The sequence below is a fragment of the Parasteatoda tepidariorum genome, chromosome 5 (assembly GCF_043381705.1).
Source record: "Parasteatoda tepidariorum isolate YZ-2023 chromosome 5, CAS_Ptep_4.0, whole genome shotgun sequence".
Lineage (NCBI taxonomy): Eukaryota > Metazoa > Arthropoda > Arachnida > Araneae > Theridiidae > Parasteatoda > Parasteatoda tepidariorum.
The window spans coordinates 90,478,657-90,506,156 of record NC_092208.1 but is presented as its reverse complement, the minus strand read 5'-3'; the positions used below and the strand labels follow the sequence as shown (position 1 = coordinate 90,506,156).

Sequence of the window (27,500 nt, the reverse complement as noted above, 5' to 3'; positions counted from 1 at the left end):
AAAATTCGCTTAAAAAGTTCTGGAGTGAAATATGCAAAAAGGAAAATTTAGACTGCTCTCTTGACAAAACCATTTGGATCCTATTTTACGAACTGCGGCAACCCCCTTTATTGAAGGGGTTCGAAATCCGTCAGAAAAGGTATGTTTATCTAGAGGAAAAACGTTTTTGTGTCTGATTTTGTTACTTAAAATAACAACTTCACTAATTAATTATGTACAAATTTGTATATCTTACATTTGAAAGTTTTTCTGACTGTCACTCTATAAAATAAAAAACATTTACTAAAATTTATTTTTTACGTCGATTCATCTTTGGATAAAAGGGTTTTAAAATTAATTGTGAGCAAAGATTTTTAAATTCGCTTAAAAAGTTCTTGAACTATGGCGAAATATGCACAAAATAAAATTAACATTTGGGAGATCAATTTGGGAATATATTTCCCAGATTTCAGCTACCCCCTATATTTTCGGGGTCAAAAAATCGAATTCGTCGAAAATTATTCAGCGAAATTAAATTTTTGTGTCTGATTTTGTAACTTAACATATCGCCTGCACTAATAAATTATTATATTTGAGATCACTCCCTCGAACCATTCATATTGAGTCTTAGAACATGAAGATCTGATCATTAGATCAAAAGTTATTTAGGGTGTTTGATTTTTTATTTTACACACTGTACAAGAAAATTAATATCTAACATGTGACTTCAAACACTTCCAGCAATTTGAAATATGAATAATAATATTTATACAAATAAATAATTGCAATATTTTTTTTCTTTTCGATTTCATCGGCTTTATCGGAAATTTTCAAATGCTTGCTTACTTTACTAATCAGCAACTAGATGTCTAATAAAATTTTTTATTTTCCTTCATACTTAATTGATGGGAATTTGAACATTTATGTACGTTCATATTATTAAAACTTTTACAATATTTATGGAAGAACACAAATATTTTTTCTACCAACATGCTTCTAATAAACAATAAAACTAAATTCAATTTAACAAGCATTAATTTTTAATGGTTTAGATATCAAACTATAAACATAACGTAAATATATCAAATAAATTATACATAAATAATAAATTTGAATGATAATATAAATAAAGAAATCAAGTATAATGAAATAGTTTTACAGTAAAAATGATGCATGTAAATTTTATCATCATCTATGTTAAATGATTTAATGAACATAAAATTTAATCAAATCCATAGAAAAACAAATGTTTTATTGCATAAATCTCTTACAAGATCAGTTTCAACATATGCTTGTGAAACCATCTCTCGTATGGATGACCTAATGTTGGGTACCTTTGAGAGAAGTATTTTTGGAGGAACATATTTAGAGCTTTTATCACTCATATAATTATGAACTTCATTAAATGACAGGCCATGTTATCAGAAAAGGATGAAGACCGTATACTAAAAGAGTTTCTAATGCCAGACCAGTTGGCACACTAAAAAAAGGCAGGCCGAATTTGAGAGGGATAGATGTCCTAGAAAAAGTCCTTTTGGTCTCAAAAGGTATAGATGATGATGATAATAAATGATTGAAATTTATTACGTATGACTGCTGTGGAGTTTGTAGCTGAAATGACTCTGACTTAACTGAGAGCTTCACTCTGAATTATTAAATTTTTACTCAATTGTAGGAAAGTGTTGAAGGCATCATTATTAAATAAAATATTTTTGCAACATGGAGGTTAAGGTTCATAACCAATGACATGATTTGATTTTATAACTGTTGTTGAACAACCAACCTAATTTTGAGTTTACCTCTAAGGGAACTCTTTGATCAAGTATTATAATAAATGTGGAGAACTTTTTGATGGAACTAAGCCTCTTTTGTGTTACATGGAGAAGAAAACCACAAAGGCAATATACAGTTAGCCTGACAGCAAGGTGACTCTAACCCAAGATTTATTTACCATAGAGGATATTTTATGTCAGCATTATGGGTGGTGTGAGCTGGGTGCGGAACTCGTATCAGGCCATAATCGCTCCCAATGTCAAGATTGTGGTCAGTAGTGTGAGCATTGCGCACTTTCTCACAGACAAACTGAAGCTGGGTGGATTTCCAGCAACCAATGGGGTTCAAGCTTCAGTTCATTATAACGACAGTTCAGTGCCTTAACCACCGCGCCATCATGAATGTAATATAATTTGGAATAATTATTCGAGTTCATATAAATATATGTCGACATAATTTTCATTTAACTAATAGAGCTTTAACTGGGTTAAGAATAATTTTAAATCCACAGCTGCATTTTAAATCCAATTTTATTATGAATTTCCTTAGAAAAGGAAAATAATGCTAAATACTAGTACTAATAATAATTATTACAGTTCTTTTTTTTAAAAACATTGATTTTACATTTTTTTTTACCATTATATAAATGAAAATGCCTTTTTTTAAGTAAGCTGTCAACAAACAATAAAAACAATTTCTCAATACCATTTGTCATGCAACAAAGTGTATATTCTAATGTAACAGAAATAATTTTATAAAAGATTATTTAATTAAAGTTTCAATTTTGTGAAGTAACAATATGAAATAAACAAAGTCAGAGTGATTTGATAATGTAGTAAAAAACACAAAAACAACATAACTACAAACGTTCATTTCTTTTGTTACACACTTTACTTTTTTGGAAACTAATTTATGGGCTACATGAAAAAAGCATTCATAATTTTTAGCAATCATGCAGTTATAAGTTATGAAATGTTCACAAATGTTCTATTAAACTAAATTTAATGAAAACAAAGAGTGAATGTCATTTTAAATAAACAGCATTATATATTTTTTTTTTCCTGATATACATTGAAACTTCATTGATCAAGCAGCATCTGAGAAGGTATAAAAAGGTCCACAATAATTGCAAATAAAAATATAAATAAATAAAAGAATTAAGATTATTTCAGATGAAAAGCATTAAAAATTGAAAGAGACAGATATACAGTGAAATTTCAATGTTTTCAAACAGTTTTTAGCCAGTTTCAAAATGTCCACATAAAATTAATGTTCTATTAAACTAAATCAAATATAAAAAAAATTGAAAACCAAGTATTACTTAAATAAGAAATTAAAAAACATTCCCCCTCAAGAATATTAAAAATGAGATTGTATTGAAATGAACAGAGAAAAGTTTGAAAGCAGCATCGACAATAGTATCAGATCAGCATCGACAATAAGTACAATAGAGCTCCGATCATCCGAAAGAGACCGGAAATTATATTGCACGTGATCAATCATTGATTTTTTTTAAAAAAAAGTGTAACCAAACACTTTTATGGTGTATGTATGTACTGATTTTTTCTTTACTATTTTTCGTTTCAGTGATTAAGAGCAAAGATTTCTGTTGTATGTCTAAAATGCATGAATACATTTTAAAATTATTTTCACTGTTTCCACATTACTTTTTAAGTTTTTTCAGATCATCTACAATTTATGTTATCAGCCATGTTCTTGCCATCCAATTCCAAGGATAATCAGGGCTCTACTGTACTGAAGCAATTATTTAAATGTAAAACATAAATTAAAAAGCAAAGAATATAAATAACAGCACTATTCATGACTCAGTAGCAAAAATTCAAATGAAAAAAAAAAAATACTGTAGGTAAATGAAATTCTGCAATGTTTTATCAAAGAAATGAAAAATTTTCAGCTTAAAATATTTTATTGTTAGTTATAGAGAAATTGATTTAATAATAATTACGCTATACACATCCTTGAAAATATATAATAACTTTTAATAAAAATAAACATATGATTTAATCATCCAAAGGTAATAAGTCAGTAGTTTCTGGACTTAGTAAGCCAGCTTCACCAGCTTCCTTCTCTAGCTCATAAATAATTCTGTAAAATAAATTAAATAAATAAATAAATATAAATGCGCAGCATGTTGTATATTTAAAAAAATATATAAACAAATTATAACTCAGAAAAAGAACAAAACAAATGTAGCTTTAACTGAGGATTCCAAATTCAGTTTAAGTTAAAATCATGTTTTCTCTCTCTCTGTGCATTTCACTCATGTTATTAAATGAAAATCCAAATAGCGTGGCAATTAACACCCTATACATTTTTTAAGTAAGCTATTTTTAAATTATTCGCTAATGTTTTAACGTTAGTACTATCTTAAATAACGTTTTATCTTCAACATTTGTGTTCACAGTCCAGGAACAGAATCTAGTCTGGCTATATGAATTTGTTTTGTTGTTTGTACATAAGCTGAAGATGAGACAAATAAGTCTAAAGATGGTTTAAATGAAAACTAAAAAAGAGCTGCTATGAACTTTGAAAATGGATGTAAGGGAAGCATGTTTCTTGAACGAATTCAGTTATTTCGCTTGATTTGAAAAGCTTAATAGGAAATACAAATGCATTTTTTTTTTTTTAAAAATACATGTTTTCATCATAATTTTTCCAATATATACAATACTATACAATATATACAAATACTATATATTTAAAAAAAATTTTTATTTTAAATAATTTTATAAAATCAACCTAAATATTAAATACATGATAGTTTATTGTTCGAATTTAAATATAATTACAGGTTTCAGAAATATTAAAAAAAAAAGATTCTTTAAAACAGTCCTAACTTTAAAAACCTTTATAACTTTTATATGCAGTCAATTATACACGCAGCATGAAGTATGGCAGTACCTATACTGGCCATTTAATAGTGGAAGTTTTGAATTTCAAAATGAAAAATTTAAACTTAAATAGTCGAGTAGTTTCAGAATTATAAAAGTAAAGTTGTTTAATTTAATTTCAGTTTTACAAGAACTATTCCATTGATTTCATTCAAATTTTCTATTTTGCAATTTTAAATATCTTACTATTTAAAAGTCATGCAAAAAATATTTTACCATTAATAAAAATACGTGTATTTTTTTTTTTGGGGGGGGGAGGAGGGCATGGATTTATTTTGGATACAGTAATCGTGTGCTAGAAGATTTTGAGTTATGGCAAAATATGCAAAAAGTAAAATTGACATCACAAAGCACAAACTTTTGACTGCTTTTTTTCAAACCATATTTACCAGTTTTACGCAACCTTTCAGACATTGATGGATAAGAATCCAAAAATATCAATGGTTCTAAGAGCATGTTTATTTAGAGAAAGAATGTTTTCATGTCCAATTTAATAACTTAAAATGCTACCCTGGAAAATTTTTGTTCTAATGATTAGATTCTTACATACTAAGTGTCATTGTTGATGGTTTGAAGAGTTGATTTCAAATATGCCACTTCATTAGTGCTATTAATAAAGTTATGATATTAGATACATAAATGTCATTTTTGGAATAAACATGCCTTTTTATATTATTTCTTGACTGTCAAAATATATGGAATAGCCGCAAAGTGGAAAATGCATAGATTCAAAATAGTTTACTCGGATGGGGTCTTCCAAAGTTTAGATCCATTAATGCTAATTTACTTTTTGGATATTTCGCCACAACTTTTTAAGTAAAACAGTAATTATAAAACTCTTTTATAAAAAGACAATTCCATGCAAAAATAATTTAAATACCTAATTATATATATATATATAGATTGTATATGGACTTGAAACATTAAATATTATATGAACATTGAATGGAAACATTCAAAAAGATATATTTTGTACATCGTGCAACTAAGGTTTCAGTTAAAGTAAAAAGTTCCAAATTTTACTAAATGGTAGCAATGTAATGAAGTAAAATGAAAGATTTAGAATTTAGTTTAGAATTCAAAACTCAAAGATTAGCGGAACAATTTAATTACTGACACACCTGTGTGCATACCTTTCTATCCAATAATATTATGAAACCAACAGGCAGATGTGCATGGTTTCATACTATGCAGCACTATCTTTTGGAAAGTTTTTTTTTCCTTTACAAAACATCAAATATATGATGTAGACAATATGTATAGGAAGTTTTAATTGGGTTCATTCAGTTAAATTGAGCTCAATTCTGATGGTTTAAATTTTAACTTGTACTAGCATTATTTAAAAACTGAGTTCAATATAATTATTTCAAACAGAACATTATTATTAACAGAAGTTCAATATAATTATTTTAAAGACGTTTTCAAATTAAATGAGAAAAGAAAAAAGACCTTCTGAGCTTAGCTGATTTAAATTGTAGTTCTTTTTCCTTTTCTCTAATTTCTTCAATGACATTCCATGCATCCACTTGAGGTTTCTGGTCTACCACCCATCGCAAATACATGCCACTCCAAAGTACAATACTCTGTGGAGCAACAGAGGGCCAAATTATGTGACTGTTTGGTTCATACATAGGATTTAAATATGTCAGAAGAGTTTCACTTCGATTCAACATTGACCTAAAAATATAAATTTCTCCTTTAATTCGGTAGAAAAAAATTTAAAAATCATAAAACTTAAATGTATCTTATTTAGAAATTTCTATTTTAAATGCAGATTTTACTGTATTTATATTATTGTATTAAAAGAGTTTGGGGAAAGCATACGGAATCTCTTATGGAACAGAAGAAAACTAAAAAGAGTTACTAGTCCTTCAAAGTATTAACTCTGCATACAAAATGCTTAAAATTTAATCTTGGAATAAATTTTTAACAAACTAAAAACATTTTTTCCACATCTTTATAAGAATTAAAGCAGACTAAAACATAAATTAAAAGGCTACTACATATCTAAAAAAATAAATATTAATATTGACTATAAAATGATTAAGAAACAAACAAAAAATAAAAAAGCTGACATTCGATCTCATCGTTACTGATAACTATTTTATTGAGCTAAGATGTTTAATTTAAAAAAAAAAACATATTTTATTACAGATTTATTTCATCAAAGCTAAAAATCAATAATCCTTTTCATTAGCACCTGAGAGCTTAATGGTCATTATTAGTTCCAGTGCTTAGCCTTTCCATTAAACTCCTGAATAACATGCAGTATTAAAAATAATAAATTTAATAAACATGTTTCACTTTGCTTAAAATTAAAATATGCAAAAGAGTTTTTATTTACCATAGAGAAACAGTTCGTTCTGCTAACTTCCAGTCGTGTCGATCTTTATCACAGTTGCCCAAAAATGTTCCTAAGCAAAAGCATTAATAAGGTTACAAGTGTAAAAGAAATTACACAAATACGATAAACATGGATTGTACGTTTCAGTACATTATAAAAATATAAAAGCAAAAAATTTCAATTTCCACACCAGCTCATTTGACAGAATTGAAAATAGAAGGAATAAATTTTGAATTATTTTTATTGTGACTTAGATTATTGATTTGTCTAGCTGGAAGACACTACAACCTGTGACTAATGATGTCAACATTAAATATATAACAAAAAGACAGAATGCAAGGAAGTTAGTTTGTTAAATCGGGATGTTGTTATAACCACTTTATCCAAAATTATCAAACATAAAAGCTATAAAATTCAACAATAAACTAGTAACTGTTAAGAAATTGCTGACTTTTTACATTTCATATATTTAAAAGGAAAATGCGTGTGCTTTGTTTATGATTTAACATTGTCTCATACTTAGGCAATAGTTTCAGGTACACAATTATATAGGCTCTTACTGCTAAATACATTATCACTAACACCTTTGATGTCAAAAGTAGGGACTACATTGATCACAAAACGATTCAATTACAAAGTCTCATTCAAACATTCATTCTTATATTTTTCAATAATTTGTAATCATTGTTCCAAAATTGTATGTAGATGAGCAACGAAGAGTAACAATGGATGACTGACAGAGTTCCTTGTTTGCTATTTTCTTATTTCAATAATTTATAATATATGTTCTACCAAAGGTTTCTGAAATTTGACTTTAATAAGCATCAAAATTTTAAGTAAAATTAAATTATACTTCTTTTAATAGTCAACATTTTCCTGCAATCATTAGTAAAATTTTAAAAAAAATTCCCAGGAAAGAACTTTGAGATAAGATGAATACCACATTAAAAATGATCAGAAAAATGCTTCATAAACATGTGATCAGAAAACAGGTGAACAACAAAAGCATCAAAAGATAGAATCAGATAGTTCACAAATACAATGATCATCCACAATTCATTATTTACCATACTTTACATTATTATTCTGCATTACCTATATATATACAATTTTTAAACAATGGAATTTTGCCTCCATTCATTGTTGCAAGAAAGAGAATGGACCTTACTCCTTATATTTTATCTACATAAAATTTTAAGCAGCGAAATTCCTTATTTATCCATTGCTGCAACACATATGATGAACATCACATTGTTATTCTTCACTGCTACAATTTTTCATTCACTTACGATTTTTGAACTAACAATAGTTTTAAACCCTTATGAAGAAAATGGAATTTTTTTCACAGACAGTCATTTATCTTCTATACCTTCAATGTAATAACTATCTAGAATTTGTGGAAAAAAATCATTTCTCAAATGTGAACAATGGGTACTTAGAGGTTATCCTGTCAACCATTTTCGTATTTCAATTTATAAATTATCAATTCAATTTATCCAAAAAAATTTTTTTTTACTCGGTTACAAAATTATTCAAATTTGAAACTTGACTAGCACGGAAGAGAGTACAATTTGTTTGGATCAAGGATTTTCTATCAAGGATTTTTGGCAGCCTAAATGATTTAGAAAAATATATATCATTAGATTCAAGAATAATTTGATATGTATTTATAAAAAAAAGAGGTTTTTACTTTGTTTAGATTTTTTTGATTACACTTTTTTATTACGTATTTTTACACGTACACTTTTTGCTATTATTTTATTGTTATTATTATTTGATAAATTTAATGCGTTTCGAATGATTATTTTGGAAATTGCTTTTCTTTATGATGTCGCCATAGGATTTATGCATTTTTGCGAGCGTAGACAGGTCGACGGGATAATCCCCAAGTACCGAACAATGCTATTATTGAGTTTTACAGTCCTATTTATTTTTTAACCGATCATTTATTAAAAACTCCACAAAATTCAGGTATACATACCTGCACCCAACAAAATAATTTTTAATACTAGCAAGCATGGCTAAATAAAATGAAAATATGGGAGTGAGATTCAGAGCAAAAGCAAAAAGGGAAAATCCAAATTGAAAGGGAGAATGATTAAACTTTTCCCCTGAGAGGGAAAACGTACAAGAACTGTATTATTTTACTTTGGTATTGGGTGTGCCCAAGGTGGTGATGGCATAGAAATGTCGTTTCCGAGATGTTACTTATTTTGTTTAATTAAATTTATTGTTAAATGTTGTTCATCCGTCTAATTATTACTTACATCAAAACCCTTATTCACAATTAAAATCCTTTCTATAGGGAAGCTGCATTTTAAGGAAACTCCCAAAATTTAAAAAAATTAACATGAATTCGCTCATTTATAAGAAGAATGCGAGTTGATAAAAATTAAATTAAAAAGCACATCAAAAAATATTTCACGAAAATAATACATACCAAACTGAGATGCATAGGAATGTTCGAATAAAGTGACTAAAAATTGTTCATTAAATTCAAATGAACAAGGAAACTGTTCATGAATCTGAAAGAAAAAATATTCTTATGACAACTTTAAAAAAATATTAAGTTATGAGTAGTTCATATTGAAATAAGACATATTAAATACAACATTTAAAGGCATAATTTTTTGAGCTTAGGTTTATAATTAAATTACTCACCAATGAAGAATATCAAACCTTTATAGTAACTAATTTAAGAAAAATCTTAGTTCTCATAAGAATTGCTATGTATTTTTAAAATCGCACGCATATGAATCATAATATTGCATTTTAAAATCACGTGAATACGAATTACAATATTAAATTATAAAATTGCCTGAATATGAATCGCAACATCTGATTTTTAAATCACAGCGTAAAATTTTTAAACCACGTCAATATAAATTGCAACGTGTAATTTTTAAATTAGGTAAATAAAAAAATCGATGTTTGATATTCACAGCGCGGAATAATAATCGAAGGCAGATGGGAGAAGAATATTGGCAGATTCCAGCACAGTTCCAAATGGCAAAAATCCGCCAAACCAGAAAAAATAAATTGGCGGAAGAATCACGGGTATGTTAACGTCTTGTTAGTGGGAAAAAGCAAAAGTTTCAAAATTTGATATTAGATTGAAGATTTTCACCAAAATTTCATCAGATTATAAACTTTGATTAGAGATAGTCCGAGAACCAATGGGAATTCCGCGATATTCCCAGAAAAATCTAATTGCTTCTAATTTTTAGACCCGGAAGGATAATACAAAAAATCTGGAATTCCTGAGTACTCCCAGAATATAATCACCCCTGTATACTATTTATCATAAAAATCAATTTACAGATGAAATATGTCAGATTTACTTTTAATAAACATGCATTTTTTATAGTTAAAATTAAAAATAATGAGAAACGTTGTTGCCAGTAACGCATTGCACATTAACGCATTCAAATAAAGAAAAGATGTGTTTATTTGAAGAAAATGCTCAAAAGTTTTAAAACATTTTTAGTCTTTGAAAAGTAACATTTTGCTTTTATAGACAGACCAGTTATATATATACTTAAAATACTATACGTTTAGAATTATTGGACACTTGGATTGCGTATATTAATTATAAACAGCACAATAACATATAATTTAGCAAAACAACTGTATATACAAATGATATTAAAAATAAACTTCTGTAAATACAAATAAATAAAATGTATAAACAATGTAAAATGGTATACAGGATGTTCTGTAATGACCATTCATAAATATATAGGGTGGTTATAAATCTTCATTATGTATCCATAACTTCATAAATTTCTCCTCTCCTATCCATTAAACCATTCGTGTAATGTTATTTGAGAGATGAAGGATGGTGATGAGATCACAATGATTTATTGTAGATGAGCAACGAAGAGTNAATATATAAACAATGTAAAATGGTATATAGGATGTTCTGTAATGACCATTCATAAATATATAGGGTGGTTATAAATCTTCATTATATATCCATAACTTCATAAATTTCTCCTCTCCTATCCATTAAACCAGTGTTTCCCAAAGTGTGGTACGCGTACCCCCAGGGGTACGTGAACAGTTTAGCGGGGGTACGCCTTCTTATGTGAAATATCTTGCAACAAACGAAAATTTCAAAAAAATTTATTTAAAAACAAAGCTAGCCATAAAAATTTACGATTACGTATTTTTCTATTGGCTATATTTCGCAGACTTAACAGTTAATAATTACTGGTGTCAACAGCCAGTTGTGATTTTTAAGTTTTGCACAATTTTTTATAGTAAAAAATACATAAATTTTTTTATTAGTGGTACACAGCGTTACGAAAAATTTAGAAAGGGTACACAAAAGTCATAAGTTTGGGAAACACTGCATTAAACCATTCGTGTAATGTTATTTGAGAGATGAAGGATGGTGACGAGATCACAATGATTTATATAAATCAAGCTCTCAAAGTAATGGTCAAAGCCAACAAATGGTCATGGTAAAAAATATAAAATGAAGTAGAAAAAATATTTTAAGAATAAAAAGAGGGCGTCACTAGCAAGGTAAAAGCAAGCAAGAACCAGTATCAGGGTTGAAAGTCCAAAAAAAAAAAAATTAAGGACAATATTGCGCCAGACTTAAGGATAATTTAAGGGTGATGATTCTCCAATGGGAGAAATTTGTATAATATCAACATGGGTTTACAGATATATGATTGGTAATAGTTTTGGCAGTGTAACCTCTTAACTTGCACGTTCGAGTTAATTCGAGCGTGGCAAACAGGCGAAACTGTGTGCACTCGAGATAATACGAGCGGCATTGTATTTTATGCTGCTATAATTTTTCACACTCGAATATAATCGAGAATGCGTGTTTTCTGTGTTCTAAAGTGTGCTTTTTTACATATAAAAAATAAAAATTAAATATAATTTAATTAATAATATAAAATTAAATAAAAAAATTTTTTGGCCGTTTTTTTTCCCAAGAAATCTGTGCGTTAAGGGGTTAAAAGAAAAAGAAAAACATTTTTTAAAAAAACTCAGATTTTTTTTTTTAAAAAAAAAAGAGAAGTAATATGGAAAATAGTTATGTAGTAGCTAAATATGAGAATTCTCTTGTAAAAAAACAGTAGAGTATGATTTAGTGATGAGGAGAGATAAGAGCTTTTTATATATTTCTCCTGCATCGAATGCTTTTATGCCATCAAATTAAGGGTAGTTGTCTCTAATACTGGGATTAGATTATTATCTTACTTGATGCGCTACGAAAATTTTTTCGTACATTTTAATTATTTACTTTTTTTCATGGCATATAACATAATTTTTGAATTAGAAATTTCTTTAATTCTTTTTCAGACAATTAATATTTATTCTTCCGTCTATCCATCATTTTATGCCATCAAATTAAGGGTAGTTGTCTCTAATACTGGGATTAGATTATCTTACTTGATGCGCTCTGAAAACTTTGTCGTACATTTTAATCATTTACTTTGTTTTATGGCATATAACATAATTTTTGAATTTGAAATTTCTTTAATTCTTTTTCAGACAATTAATATTTATTCTTCCGGCTAACTTGAACAAAAATTTAGAAAATCACAAACATTTCAGGATATTTATTGAAATGTTCAATGATCAAAGAGATTGATTCTTTAGAGATTCATCATAGCCCTCAATAAGCATATTTTTTAGGTGAATTCAGAATTTTGACGAACAAAAAATAGGGGATGGCCTGGAAAAAATGGTTCCAATAGAAAGAAGCAGTCGAAAGTTTGGACTGCTCAATATTAATTTACTTTTGTGCATATTTCGTTACATCTTGAAAACTTTTCATGGAATTTAAAAATTTTTGCACTTAATAAACTTCATTTGTCCAAATATAGTTCCATGTAACAAAAAAATTTCTAATAGCTATTTATATTTTTATAAAGGTGTGGAAAATATTTTGAATAGCAAGAAAATTTCTACATTATTTTAAAAAAACATAATTTTAAATGATAAAATACAAAATTTGAACAAATTTTTAAATATACAAATTTTATAATTAGATAACTAAGAAACTATTCAACTAATTTCATAAAATTTTGTACTTGGGATTTTTAAAATTAACATCTTTAAAACAACGTAAAAATTTGTATATCTTACAATTCAAGGTATTTCTTTACATGGAACTATCTTTGGATAAACGCATTTTATAATTGAAATAAAATTTACTTTTAAAGTTTTCTAGATAAAATCGAGCGTTTGCGAAAATCTGATCATTAAATGAAAAAGTTATTCGGGGTGAATATTTTTTCACTTTGTGCATTGTAAAAACATTTCTTTCTTAATTTTTGAAAGGACAAAATTGAAACTTTAAAGACACTCATCTGTCTCCTACCTGATATACACAGTCCAAGAACATTAAAAAAGTTGGACTTTGATCTTTCGTCCGAGAGTTTGCTGATGCATATGCATTGCACTGGCATCTTATACTAAAAGGGTGCCCTGCTTGAATGAATTCTCGTTCTATGAGGGCTTCAAATCCGTGAACTGTTCGGCAATCTGGGTTCAAAATAATCTGAACCAGAGCACATACTGTTAAAGTTGCATCTGTGCCTTCCGCACCATGCACCAAAACAGATGAACCTAGAATAGAAAGAAAAAAATTATTAAATCTTAATCGCATATTATATAGGCAAAACTGCGTTCCTGAGAGGTTTCAAGATCCAGAAGAACTTTAAAATAATATCATGAGGACTCTATACCATGAGAGAAACCCTTCAAGTCAAATTCTTTTTTACCAACATAAGTAATTTAAAGATCAGTGAATTCGGGTAAGCCTAACTATAAGTTTCTAATCAGGTAAACTACTAAACTTAACCTGGTAATCAGAGTAAACCATGAAGTTTCAAATGCTAAAATTATATTAAACTATCAACGTGCAATTACGATTATGTAGGGGGAAGAAATTCTGCAATAATTCATTTGCATTTTAAAGATTTTTTAAACATATTTTCAGCATCAGAAATTTCATAGCTTACGTGAAGTCATTTTTCTAAACTAACTATTTTAAAATATCGATTGAAGTGAAACAGAATTGGTCGTGAAAAGTTTCTCTTGCACAATAGTGCCTTGCTCTTTTAAGGTTTCTCTGACTCAAAAAGTTAGAAAAACTGGTAATGGGTAAATAAAGAAACTAACAAAAAATATTAAAATTCTTATGTACTCTGCTGGGCCATCTACAAAATACATGCCCCAATGAAACTTTAAAAATGCATGTACTTCAACAAGTTAACCATAAATTTTTAACAGGTATTTTACAGTTTTTTTCCTTCGAATTAAATACTTACATGCCCAGTCAAGCATGTAAAAAGTGAAAAATACATGCCTAATTTAGCATGTCCACTAATATAATTTTTGAGCCCTGGTTGAACCTAATTATACTAACTGATAAATTTGAAAATATTTTGGTAAGAATATGATTTTAATAATTTTCTTTCTGTTCTTTTAAATAAAAATTTTTCACTCACCATCTTGATCTAAACATTGTGCGACCAGACAAGCACAAGTTAACACATCTTTCACATTTGTGAGCCATCCACAAGATTCTAAGCGTGCCAGCCACTTATCAACATTGCAATTGCTGTCATTGCAGGCTGTCAAAAAAATAAGTAGTTAACAAATTTCAAAAATAGAGCATATCTGACAAGTCTTCTAAATAGAATATTCCCTAAAATTTTGAAACAACACATGCTGTAGAACAGATGTTTAAAACATTTATATATTAATGGACAGTTCCTACGTTTGAAATTTTGCCACTTTTGAATTACTATAATGTTTTATTATTAATATTATAAATATTATGTATAAATAAATACACAATAAATGACATTGAGAAAAATTAGTGAACATTTTAAAGGAACAAAAATCATAAGTCAATGATTTACTTTCACAATTGTCAGTCAAAAAATTTAGATTAACACTCCCAAAATTTTAGTACTGATATAAGATTCTTCCCTCACAATAAATCATAACATTAAAATATTCCATTATGACTTTGAAAAGTGAGTGAAATGGTGCAATTGTTTGATAATTTTAAAGAGAAAACCCTCTAATTTTTATTTTAAACTATAATTATACAACACATTAAAAGCATATTGAAAAAAATAAAAATAGATGTGAAGCATACTTTTTTTACTGTAAATTTAAAGTATTTTAAAATATCAGAAGAAATATAACTCTAACACATTAAATTTTTCAACTGTGGAAAAAAAAGCAGATAAAAAAATAAGGTTATAAATGCAAGTAAAATAAACTTGAAAGACCAAAAAATGTAAAAGGAGGTCTACTTAAGAGCACAGCTTTTGTAATATATTGTCATTTTAAAAAAAAAGTACTAAAAAAGATCAATTCTGAAATTACTTTATCAATTTACTTTAAATAGAGGAAAAATATTCAAAATACCTTCAACCAGTTTACTTAAGGATTCCAACAGGTTAAAATATCGATCTATAGGTTTGTGCATACGCTTCCACAAAGGATAATGGACATCAGGTTCAAAACCCCCACCTGCAAGATAATGACTCATTCCATCACATCTAATTCATACAATAAATGTTGCTGAAACCACATACATTTTATAAACGATGTCAATCGTGCATTACTCAAATCATTAGAGCCTAGTAGGCTTGAATTTACCAAAAATTCATATTTTAATTCAAAATTAAACAACACCTGAAAAAATTAACATTGATCATAATCTGCATTAAGAAACCCATCATAAAAATAATTAGCTTGAAATCCTTACATTCTAGACAACTGATTCCCTTTTTTTTTCACTATGGAACTTAAATGATCAATTTTTTTTTCATCAGAACCCAGACTTTATAAATAAAGTATATAATTAAAGAAAATTGTGAATGTATCTGAATAAAATAAGCCAAATTATGGTTTCCACTGAAAGGAAAATTAAAAAAGAACTGCCATAAGTTTTGAAAATGGTTACATACAGAAACATACTTTAAGAAATTTAGTTATTTTATTTTGACTCAAAAAGTGTGATGGGGAATACTACTGCATACTTTTTAATAAATGCATGTACTCTTTATAGTTTATATAATACAGTGAAACCTCCAAAAAAGACCAACATGTAGCGACCACTTCTACTTACGACCACATTTGGGAGGAACAGAATTTTTTCCGTTGACTTTGCGCTGAAGAAAACCTTTAAGAGAGAGCATTAAAACCACCAAGTGCGGAAAAGGTCAAATAAGAAAACACCAAAAAATATGATAACAAAAAAATTTCACAAAACAAATAGGTAGATTAAAATATATTCAAAATATTTGTGCACTTACTTATACAGCTATTTTTGACGATACAACCTCATGTTGCAGTCAGAGCGCACTATACACAATGCTATCAGTGATTTACTTTTAGAGTGGAAAGTTAAATTAGAAAAAAAAAATAATTTAAAAAAACACAATCATCTCAAACAAACAAACCTCTTCTCATCTTTTAAAGCTAACTAATTTTTATGATGTGAAATTAAAAGCAAACTTAAACAAAAAACATAGTTTATTTATTTAAAATAGCTTTATTATTCATAATCGGTAAATTTGTTTTTGCACATAATTATATGAGTTGGGATCATTTTTATGAACGTTAAATTTTATTAATAAATCCGCCTTTTCATGGAGCCAACAGTAGTAGCATTTCCGCACCAAGAAAATGCCGATGACTAAAATTAAAATCGCTTGAGAAAAATTACGTACCTTTGATAACAATTTTGAAGGCAATGGAGGTAACCTCTAAGAACAACCAACCTCTAATATCGAGCATTTTACAGTGGAATGGAGAGTGGTCGCTCCCAAGAGGTTTTACTCTATATTCTTATAAAAGAAACTACATATTTTTTAATTAAAAAAAAAACATTTTTTATTATTAATTGATTCAAAACAGGATTCAAAAATATTAAGAAATACTTATTTAAAAAGTCCCAACTCTCCGAACCCCTTTAACTTTACTACTGAGACCTAGGGTTCTGCAGAATTAATTAGAAAAAAGCATAATTTTACTATTATGCTTCAAAATGTGTGATTTGATACAGAATTTTCTCTGATACTCAGTAGATTTGAAATTATCAATTTAATATTCTGGTTCAAAATGTGTACCTTTGGTCCTAGCTAAAAGAGCAATATTCTGCGATCTGGTGTCAATGATGTACCCTTTTTTTCCTGATCCCAAGACAGTATTTAACAATCTTTCATCTTCTTTACAGCGCCTGTTATTAGCTCCGACCATCGGCTGGCTACTGCGCAGTAAAGCAGCCTATTGCAAAAATAAGGACAGTTGTTTCAGTTAAAAAAATGCCGGAAAACAAATTCAATGAGAAAGTGAAAAAGTAAAAGACGGCTACTTTGCTTGACTTGTGGTAATAACTTAGAATAGGAAGTCTGCCAAATTGACGAAAAGCTGCCACTTTTCTCAATGTTTCATCATCAATATTCTTAGGAACAATTACTTGCTGAGGATATGTGGGACATACCTAAATATTAAAATATATACACATTTCAATTAATGAAACAATTACTTGTTAAGGATAACTGAGACACACCTAACATCTAAAAAAAAAAATAGTTGCATTAAGCAACTTTAAAAATAATGCTATGTTCCATCAGAAGGAAAGAACACTGAATAACTTCTGATCAGATCATTAGCTTTTTACTTAATAATAAGCAATCTTAATGACTTAAGGGTGAAAGCTCAAATATGGTAACCAACTTGTGGTTACAATATTTTAGGCTACGGCAAGCTGTCTGAATACTGGATAAGACCTTTATCTCAACAGTATGGAAAATATAATCCCATTACGTTAGATAGAATAGTTATGAAAAGTTGGCCCCATTAATATTGTGTCATCCGATTTTAGTCAACACTTTAAGAACTAGTTGTGCTAATTTAAAATTTTTTGCATACAACTATAAAACTTGTTTACTTATTTTATTTTTAAAAAAATTTTACTACTTAAATAGTTGGTGGTTCAAAATTTTTCAATTATCAAGTTCAGAAGTATCAACATCAGCACAATAGTCAGCCTAAGCCTTTTCCAGAACATTTTTCCATTTTAGTTCCTCTTGTTGGCAGAGGTTTACGAAAATGCCCTACATTAAAATTGTTCATGCAATGAAAAACTAAATTTATAATAATTGCATGTTTTATTGTATAATTTTTAAGTCATAACAATTTTTTAGTTGATTAGCATTGAACAAAAAATAAGGCTTTAATGCAAAAGGGAATGCTGCTTCTTCCCTTCGTAAAAAGAATAATAACTTTTTTTAGGAGTGGGGGAATGATATTCTTAACCTTTTGCTCACAACTGTAACAACACGTGCATCAGACTAACATGCACGTTAAGTAAAAATTGCTATATCCAAAATCTGAAAATTTTATTTTTGGTTACTTGAAAAATGTACATTTGCAGAAAAAATACAAAATTTTAAATTTTGCTCTGAATATAATGATTACAATTAAACATTCAAAAAGCATTTTTTAATTTGAAAAAGCATTGAAAAGGAATTTTTAATAGTCAAGACTTGATAAAATGACTAATGATATCTAAACAAGAATGGACATCGTAAAGTGCAGGGTTTGAAAAAACTCAGGGATTTTTGAAAAAACCCCCAACCCGTCCAGGTTTTATTGAAAAAATCCGTGGTAATTAAGTTTTTTCATTTAGTGCTCATAAACTACTTACTTTGAAAATATTTTTATTTATTAAATAGTGATGTATAAGCTTAAAAATAGAAATTAATCCAAAAAAGTTTATATAAAATATATATATTAAAATAAGTTTAAAGAATGCACTATCACTAATACATGTTTGAATCTTTATTCTTAAATACATAACGTTTCACAATTTTTAACTGAAGCACTATAAAATATATATGCAACAGTAATATCAAAAGAACAAGTTTATTGATCTTTTTGTTTTCGTTTGTTGTTTATGCGTATAATATATATATTACTTATTACAAATTTACAATCAGTAAGAACTAAAATTTCATCTGATTTTTACCTTTAATAAAATTAAACTGGAATAAATATTTAATGGTCTTCCATGATTTTATAACACGATTAATAGAAAGTGAAATTAAAATTACGTATAATTATAAAGAGTATCAGTTACTTGTCCCATTTTTCAAATATTTAACCTTAGAAAAAGGACTGCATTTTTAGATAAATTTTAACTTTATTATTTCAAAAAAGAAATTAATCTTAAAATTACAAAAAAAGCATGCATAAAAAGTTTTAGCATATTATTTTAAAACCAGAAAATAAAACTTTGTTAAATGTTGTTCAACGTATCACTTAATAGAAAATGTTTTTTCATTTGTCTTAAATATTTTTAAACATGATTAAAAGAAACAAAATAAATTATATTCAAATAAAATCTTGAAAATAATATTTAAAAAATCTTACAAGTAATATTTTAATTTTTAACAGTTTTTTAATGGTGATAAACTTTCTCCAAATAGTTAATAATTGTCAGCAGATGTTAAGAGTTAACTTAAAAAAAGATCCATTTTTTTAATTTATTATTATTATTATACTGCAGATTCAAAGTGTCTACATTTCTCTCTCAGATGGTGATACACTTTTACGAGTTTTGTAGCTTTATCTATTCCTAATCTATTTCGTAGTTTACTTTACACCAAACTGAAAGTTGAAAAGTATCTTTCGATAGGGACAGAGAATGCTGGTGCTGAGTGTAAAGAAAAAAGAATTGGCAGAAATTGTGTGGAAACTTGGAATTTTTTTCATTTTTTTTTGCCATAATTTTCCACTATTTTTTTATGAAAACTGCGGAATAACGGTGTTAAGCATCATTGATTTTGGAAAGTATTCAGGATCCATAATTTTGAATGCCATAACACCTGGCAGAAATTTTGGATGATGCTTAGAAAGACAGCTTTCTGCTAATTGCTCATGTTCATCATTTAAAAATTGTCCCCTTGTTTCGGGATCCAGGATGCATATGCTAATAAATGAGGTGGCTGAACAGCTTAATGTAATCTTTTTACAAAATGTTTATGGGGTTCCAATAGTAAGATATATTACGATAGTAAGTTAATTCATAACAGCTTCTGAAATTGAAATGTTTTCTGATTGAAGCCTTTTTAAAGCTTCAGAAACAATTGATATCGTTTTTTCCAAATCGATAGTTTATTGGTAAAGCCCAACATTATTTAATATTTTTGACATATTATTATTAGATTCATTTTGATGTTCAAGAGCAATCTCTTGATATTTATGATAATTATTGGCAAAAGTTTCTACGAGGTCACAATATGAACTCCATCTAGTATCATTTGGTAAATGGGGCATCAAGCAGTTTTTTTCTTTTACCCATCCATGTGCTTGATGCACATTTCTAAAATATTTGTTAACTTCCACGATGTGTCCCAATGATAGCATTAGGAGATAATTCTTTTTCAACCAAATTAAAAAGAAAAAAAACAATTTGTGTAAAAACCCACCAAGTGGGTTTTTTCAAGATGAGTCCACCCAATAAAACCCGGGTGGGTTTTTTCAAAGTGGGCCCACTTGGCGAACCCTTGTAAAGTGAGGTTGTCTACAATCGGTAGAGAACTAATTTTCACAAAACTGTATACCTCTTTTGATTAACAATAACCTGAGCCGGGATAACCCGGTTGTTCGTTAAAACTGGAGATTACATCTCGGAAGCGTATGTATTGTTAAATCTGTCGGAGTCACACAGTCTCCCACAACAAATCAATACCTCTGGGAGAACTGATTGGTCTTTCTTTGGTTGAGATCAAAATTACGACCTGAGCATGAATGTATGGAGCATGATTGGGACCTCTCTGTAAAATGAGCTATGCCTGTGTGTGTGTGGCTGAAGTCATATTCTTGGCCACTGAAAAAACAAGAAACGAACTCTCTGCCTTAAAAATTCGCTTGATTTCAAGCAGGCTTTCTGGCATTTGTAAGTAGCATAAGTACAACAACAACAATAAATTATATTTCATCAAATTTTTGGCCAAAAGTTACACATCTAATATAAGAACTTAGGGGATTATGTACCTTCCTTTCTTCAATGGGAATTTTAAATAAGCCAAGTTTAATGGGCTATAACATCAAAAATAAAATAGTTTTCTTTCTTCAAACAATTGAGTCATTGGCAATGGAAGTATTTTAGTTCTAAATTTGTTTCTTGAAAATAAAAATAAAAAGTAAACTCGGCTTCAGTCGTTATATTGGAATGAATGGCTCTGAATCAATGAAATGGCAAACAGAACTTTAAGTATAGGTCGTAATAACAGGGAATCGTATTGAAGAGTACTAGATAATAAAAAAATTTTACAATTTTGGTAGGTGCAAGAAATTTCTTTCTTTTGAATAGTATTGTGATTTATGACAGGCCAGTTAGAATATTTTGGTCTGAATACTTTAAATAAAAATTTTACACTTTTTCATGTTTTTATGATTTGCATTGAAGTGATGCATTAGATGTCAATACCCAGTAACACATGTCTAATATAGTAAACGAATATCCTGTCAAAGAATGCGGATCTGGATTTGGACAATTCAGAGAAAGCATGCTTTTGTGTATGATTGTGCAACTTTAAATATCGTTTGCATTATATAATTAGAATTTTTGAAACAGCCCTCTCGAACCATTAAGATTGATTCCAGCAAGTGAAAATTCCATCATTAGATAAAAAGTTATTTAGGATGTTTCATTTATTATACTGTACAAATGAGTAAGGATTCCTAGAAAAGTAATTCAAAATTAAGAAATTTTCTTAATTATTAAGAAAACAATTTTATTTTACCAATACTAATTGTTTTTTTTTAAAAGAAAACTTTTTTTAAAGAGTTTAAACACACCTATGAATGATTATCATTTATAAATATGATTGTTTAATCTATTTATGTGTGGTACTGTTCTTTTGAAATTAAATTTATAAATCTAAGAATAAAAAAGAAACGAATGAACCTTGCTAAAAAAAACATTAACCATCTTTACTAGTAAACAGTTTGGTACTTAATTTAGCTTATTACTTAGATATCCCAAATATATTGATTTGCGATAGCTATAAATAAAATAACAAATAATTATTAGGAATTAATTTTCACATGGAATTATCTTTGGGTAACCAAATTTTATAATTATAATAAAAGGATTTGTTTCTGTTTTCAGATTTGCTTAAAAAATTCCCAAGATATAACAAATTACGCAAAAAGTAAAATTAATATCCAAACTTTCCACCACTCTTGACCAAACTCGACCACTCTTGACCAAACTATTGGGACTTTATTTTCCAGCTAGCTTCTACATTTTTGAGGGTCAGAAATCTAAATCCACCATAAAAAAAAAACTAAAAAAAGAAGTTTATCTAAACAGTAGGTTTTTTTTTGTTGTTTGCCTGATTTCTTAACTTAAAATATTGAATGCACAAATTAATTTGCATATTTAAGATTAGGCCTTCAAACTATTAAGATTGAGTCCAACTACATAAAAATGCAACCTGCGAGATTGAAAATTACACAATTAACTTTTTTTATTTTGGGCAAAGTACAACAAAGTAACAGTAATTTCCAGCTACTGCTGTAATCCAACAAGTTACGCCTGTTTTTCAAATATTATCAAAACAAAATAAAAAAGTTCATCATACTCATAAAAAAAATTATACCAAAACTGTAAAATGAAAGAAACAGAGCAAAATACCGAATAATCTTTGTTGACAAAACTTATTCTCCATTCCTCTTTGTTTTGTAAGAGTTTACTATTTTCTATTTCAGGACGAAATGAAGTCCACCCATCCTCCAGCATTTCAAACATAGCTCGATGGAAAAACGGATAAAAAGATCTCGGATTTTCTATAAAAGATAAGAACTTTACCAGTTATCACAGACAAAATTGAAAAAAAAAGTTAAAAACTCTGTCACACTATGTATAATAGTTGAAATCATATTGCAATAAAAAAAAATAAAAAGCTGTGATCGCCTTATTACGATCGCTGGCTACCCATTGGTCAAATGCTTTCTGGATTGACTCCGTTAAACATTTCAAATCATGGGTTGCAAAAACTGTCAACAATTGATGTTTGTTATCGGATTGATTTTCATATCTTGCCTATGCACATGTTTCAAGACGTCACAAAATACTTTCCCTTCTTCAGCACTCATATTTATATTAAAATCACTGGCAAGCCAGTAATTATACATTAATAATAAAAAGAATATAAAAATACCTTAAATTATTATTATGTAAATAAATTAAAAATGAAAAGAAAAACCGCAGTGGTCGCCATAGCAACGCATTGTTTACTATTACTCTTGAACACAGTTGAAAAGTGTGCGAACCAAGACCCATTTTGCTAATGGGAAAAAACAAAATAAATAAATAAGAGAATTTTCAATATTAAATGATAATAAAATAATGTATATTATTACAAAATTGTATATTAATGCCGATTTTAAACTTTATTTTTTTAAACCAAATGGCTATCTCAGATACCTGTGTTTAAGAGGAGCAAAAAAATGAATGAATAGTCTATTCATCTTTGATTAATATTTTCATTTTTAATTCTCTAAATCTATACAATGAACTAATTAATAACAATTATGTTTTAAACTTTTAAATGTAATTATCCGTTACATTTAATGATCTTCTCTTGCATAGGTCTTTTTATATTTAGAGAATGAAGTTGAAAAATGATTAGTGAATAAATTGCAATAAAACAGTGTAAATCACAAGACAAAAAATATATGATTAAACTAATTACTGACACGCAAATGATGTATTTACCTAAATTCATTAAATATTCAATTGAAGCAGCAACATTGTTACACTCGTCTATCCCTTGTACATCCAACTGCAATATTCGAAAATCTTTACATTTCAGGATGATGGTGCCAGTGCAAAAACTGAGTTTTTTCTCAAGACAATCAACCATTTTGTGCAGCATCTAAAGTAAGAGCAGACATTTATTTTGTCCTACATAAAGGAATTTAATTAATAAAGGGAATTTTTATAACATAAAGGGATTTTCAAGCATACATGGCTCCTATACAAAAATCACTTATTTAAAAAAAAATCAGTGATTTATCTCTTTTATATTTTTTTTTAAATTCACTGATACATAACTGCCAACATGGATAGGAAAAAATCCAGTAGATTTTATGAAATAATATAAATTTCATGATAAAGGGAATTTTAGGGATTTTTACTGTCAACAAAATAGAAAAACTGCTATATTTTCCAGTTATGATTGATATTAAATGAACTTGAAATGTTATGTATTATGTTTGCTCATAATTTTGAATAGTAATAGTCACTTAATTCATCAAAAATAGTTAAATTCTTTTAATAAATTTAAAAAGGGAGTTCTGAATAAGATTAAACTGAACATTTTAGAACAAAAAAAAGTTTTAAATTGATTTTTATACATGAGGCTCGCTTCATCATGTATTAGTAATACTTATTTAAATAGTATTCAAGAAAGCAATAATCTAAGTGAAAATTCTATTTCAATAGGGAATTTTTTAGGAAACTTACTCAATTTTAAGAAATTTTCAAAACTGCTTAAAAATCAGGAGAATTTTCATTAAACCAGTAACCCAGGAGAAACTGGCAAAATCTAGTAGTCTACTGGAAAATTCAGTAGACTACTAGATTTAGACTACACCTCTACAAGAAAATTCAGTAGAGTTAGCAGCTATGCTGATATAAATCATGAAAAATTAAGATAATTTGTCACACCTGTAGATCTTCAATCATGAGAATAAACAGCATACATTTTTCTAAATAATTAAAACTTTTGAAACCAACTTGTTTACCAGTCTCATACGAACTAACTACTAAAAATAGTGAATACCTTTTAAGAAGCAAAAAGAGAAGTATAAAAAATATGAAAATAAATGAACATGCAAATCTGAATACATGTGCCTTTCTAATATCTTGATATTTTTACTTATAACTGCTATGCATTAATATAAATGAAGGAGATTTTCTTTTTATCAGTATTTCAAAAAAGACATAATTTACACTTAAATATGCGTAATTTTACTATATATAAAAATCTAATGATGGTATTGCAATTCGCCATTGTTGCCCGTGCATTTTTTATTGGACAGAAAATCATGTGGTAGGATCCAGTTTTCCCTCATTCTATTCATATTGGTTTGGTTGTCATCAGCATAAAACTAATAATAGTCATAAAGGTACTGTTTTTCCATAAATATTTGTATATCCCTGAAATTATTTTCCTCTACTACTATTATTATGCTTTTAATTAATTAATTCTGTACTTTATTTTAAGATAAAGTTTTACTGTTATAAAATACAATTAAAGAGATCTGTTAAATGAATTAGAGATTCAAGTACAATGAGATGCAAACAAAAATAGTATTTAATATATCCACCCGATTGTTACGCGAAAATATTAAATTAAGGTTGTGAATTCATCAAATTTGTTTAAACAATATAATGTCACAGCAATATAAATGTTATTTTAAAAATGATTACCTAAAAAATTACTTAAGTTCATCAATCGATCTAAATATTTATAATACTAATAGATAATAATATTTAGAGGTGGAAAATGGAGCCACAAGCATAAGCAAACAGAATTTCCTTTGAGTACATATATGTTGAGAGAATAATTTAACTTTAGTAGAAAAGCTGTTTTATGTGAAGAAACAACAGTTATTGTGAAGCAATTATGGGAGTTGATGAGCAGCAGCAGACAGGGGGCTTAGCCCCCAAATATTTTTTATGAAAAGCAACTATGAATCTATAGTTACCCATAGTTCTTCATTCTTTGACCTTGATGATAAAATGAAATGATGGCCTGTGATGCATAATGTTCCTTCCAGTGGAGCATGAAAAGGTCTATGTAGAGTAACACCTTCTATATTAGGTGCTTTGATATAATCAGCAAATTCCATGCTTATAAAATTAAGAGTAAATCTTTCATCGAAATCTTTAATAATCCTTTAGAAAAATTTGGGTCATATCATTCACTCACATTAAGAAAACCTAAATGAAAGTAAAAAGAAAATTAACAATATAAATATATCAGGGATCTGTCGAGGCTTTTCTGAGAGGTGACTATTTTGTGAAAATTTAGGCATAATTTATGAAAAATTAAAAATTTTATTAATCAACACAAAAATATGGATTTATCGAAAAGTATTTTGTGAAATTTCTTAAAGTTGAATTTGTGAAGTTACCGATAAACGTTAGTAAATTTGGCCTAGACAGACCCCTGTATATATTAGACTAATGAAATATGAAAGAATATTATGCTCAAATAATTGAAGTAGCATCAAGTTTTAATGCAATATCTTCAGTGCACAAGAAATAGAGAAAAATGCAGGTGAAATAAATAACAAATGAGTGGCATGCGAGAAATATAACTTAGTAAGTATTCTTTCAAAATTTTAGATCTTATTTCAGAGGTGGATAAATTTAAAGTGCAACCAAGCCATTCCCGGATAAATTTCTGGATTTTTAAAAATTTTTTAGCAAGTTTAAAATTCTTTTGACATGAAAAAGTATTGATATAGAAATACCCCTGTTCTTTCGTTTAACAGATGATACCACTGATATAGTTTGAATCTATTTACTATACCTTTCTCATTGGATGGATATGTATTATGATTTATTTACTTCGTGTGACTCATTCTTAATGTTATTTCACCTACTTTTCTGTATTGTGCACTGAAGATTATGCTCATCTTTAGCAAGTTTTTTAAAAAACCGTTTCGAATATTAGTGAGCCTTAGTGTTAGTTTCTGCTTAATTATCATCCCAAAATTTATATTTTTCTACATTTCACAAAAAATTAACATTGAAGAATTTCAACTGAAAAGCCTGCTTCGGCCAATTTCCCAGCTTAATTTTACATGGGTTTACATTATTTTTTTCCCTAATTAAAATTTTCTTTACTCAAACACAGAACTCATAAAGGCTGCAAATTTATTTCAGAAAGTTTTCCAGTATATACCTGTGACTACCACGGTTTAGCCATGTTAGTAGCTAGTAAAAAAACCGAAGAAAAGAAAATAAGAAGGGAACCAACTCGAATGGTATAACTTATAGCCACCCCTGCGCAAACCTCTCTCAATATTTTCTTTAAAATATTTTTTATCTTTATTCTAAAATTTAAATTGTGTGTTCAGATTAAAAGAAAAAACCTTGAAAAAGGTTTCACATTTTAAAGTTTTATTTATTTATTTTGTAGCATAATATTTTTAAAAATATTCCGCTTGAATGTGGAACGTCACGTCTTCAATGATGTTAATTGTTTTACCGCCCACATCCTGCTCTCAGAACAACACTTAAGTATAAAAATAAATATGATAAAATATACGAACACATTCAATTTTCAATAAAATATTTCATTACTATTAAATAACCTAATCGTAACAGATGTTAAACATTTCTTTTATTATTTATTTTAGTTATGTTTAAGGACAGACATCATTTTCATGGTTTTATTTTATACATA

General features: G+C 28.0%; 1 protein-coding gene across 5 annotated transcripts; it reads right to left on the bottom strand.

The window, feature by feature from the left end:
- Nucleotides 1-847: 847 nt before the first annotated feature.
- On the bottom strand, nucleotides 848-27,500 carry LOC107452397 (myotubularin-related protein 9). 5 transcript variants are annotated; one of them, XM_043049165.2, is made up of 13 exons: nucleotides 27,367-27,500; nucleotides 25,792-26,026; nucleotides 23,795-23,954; nucleotides 22,712-22,863; nucleotides 17,375-17,503; nucleotides 17,130-17,286; nucleotides 15,421-15,525; nucleotides 14,487-14,612; nucleotides 13,355-13,602; nucleotides 9,449-9,533; nucleotides 7,009-7,078; nucleotides 6,114-6,341; nucleotides 848-3,858 (listed from the first exon to the last, which is right to left on the bottom strand). In XM_043049165.2, the coding sequence occupies exons 2-13, from the start codon at nucleotides 25,933-25,935 to the stop codon at nucleotides 3,774-3,776; spliced, it is 1,689 nt and encodes a 562-aa protein (XP_042905099.1). In that variant the 5' UTR covers nucleotides 25,936-26,026; nucleotides 27,367-27,500; the 3' UTR covers nucleotides 848-3,773. The 5 variants fall into 5 exon arrangements, with proteins under 5 accessions (XP_042905099.1, XP_042905100.1, XP_042905101.1 ...); XM_043049166.2 differs by having other exon boundaries at nucleotides 27,398-27,495; XM_043049167.2 differs by having other exon boundaries at nucleotides 27,409-27,483.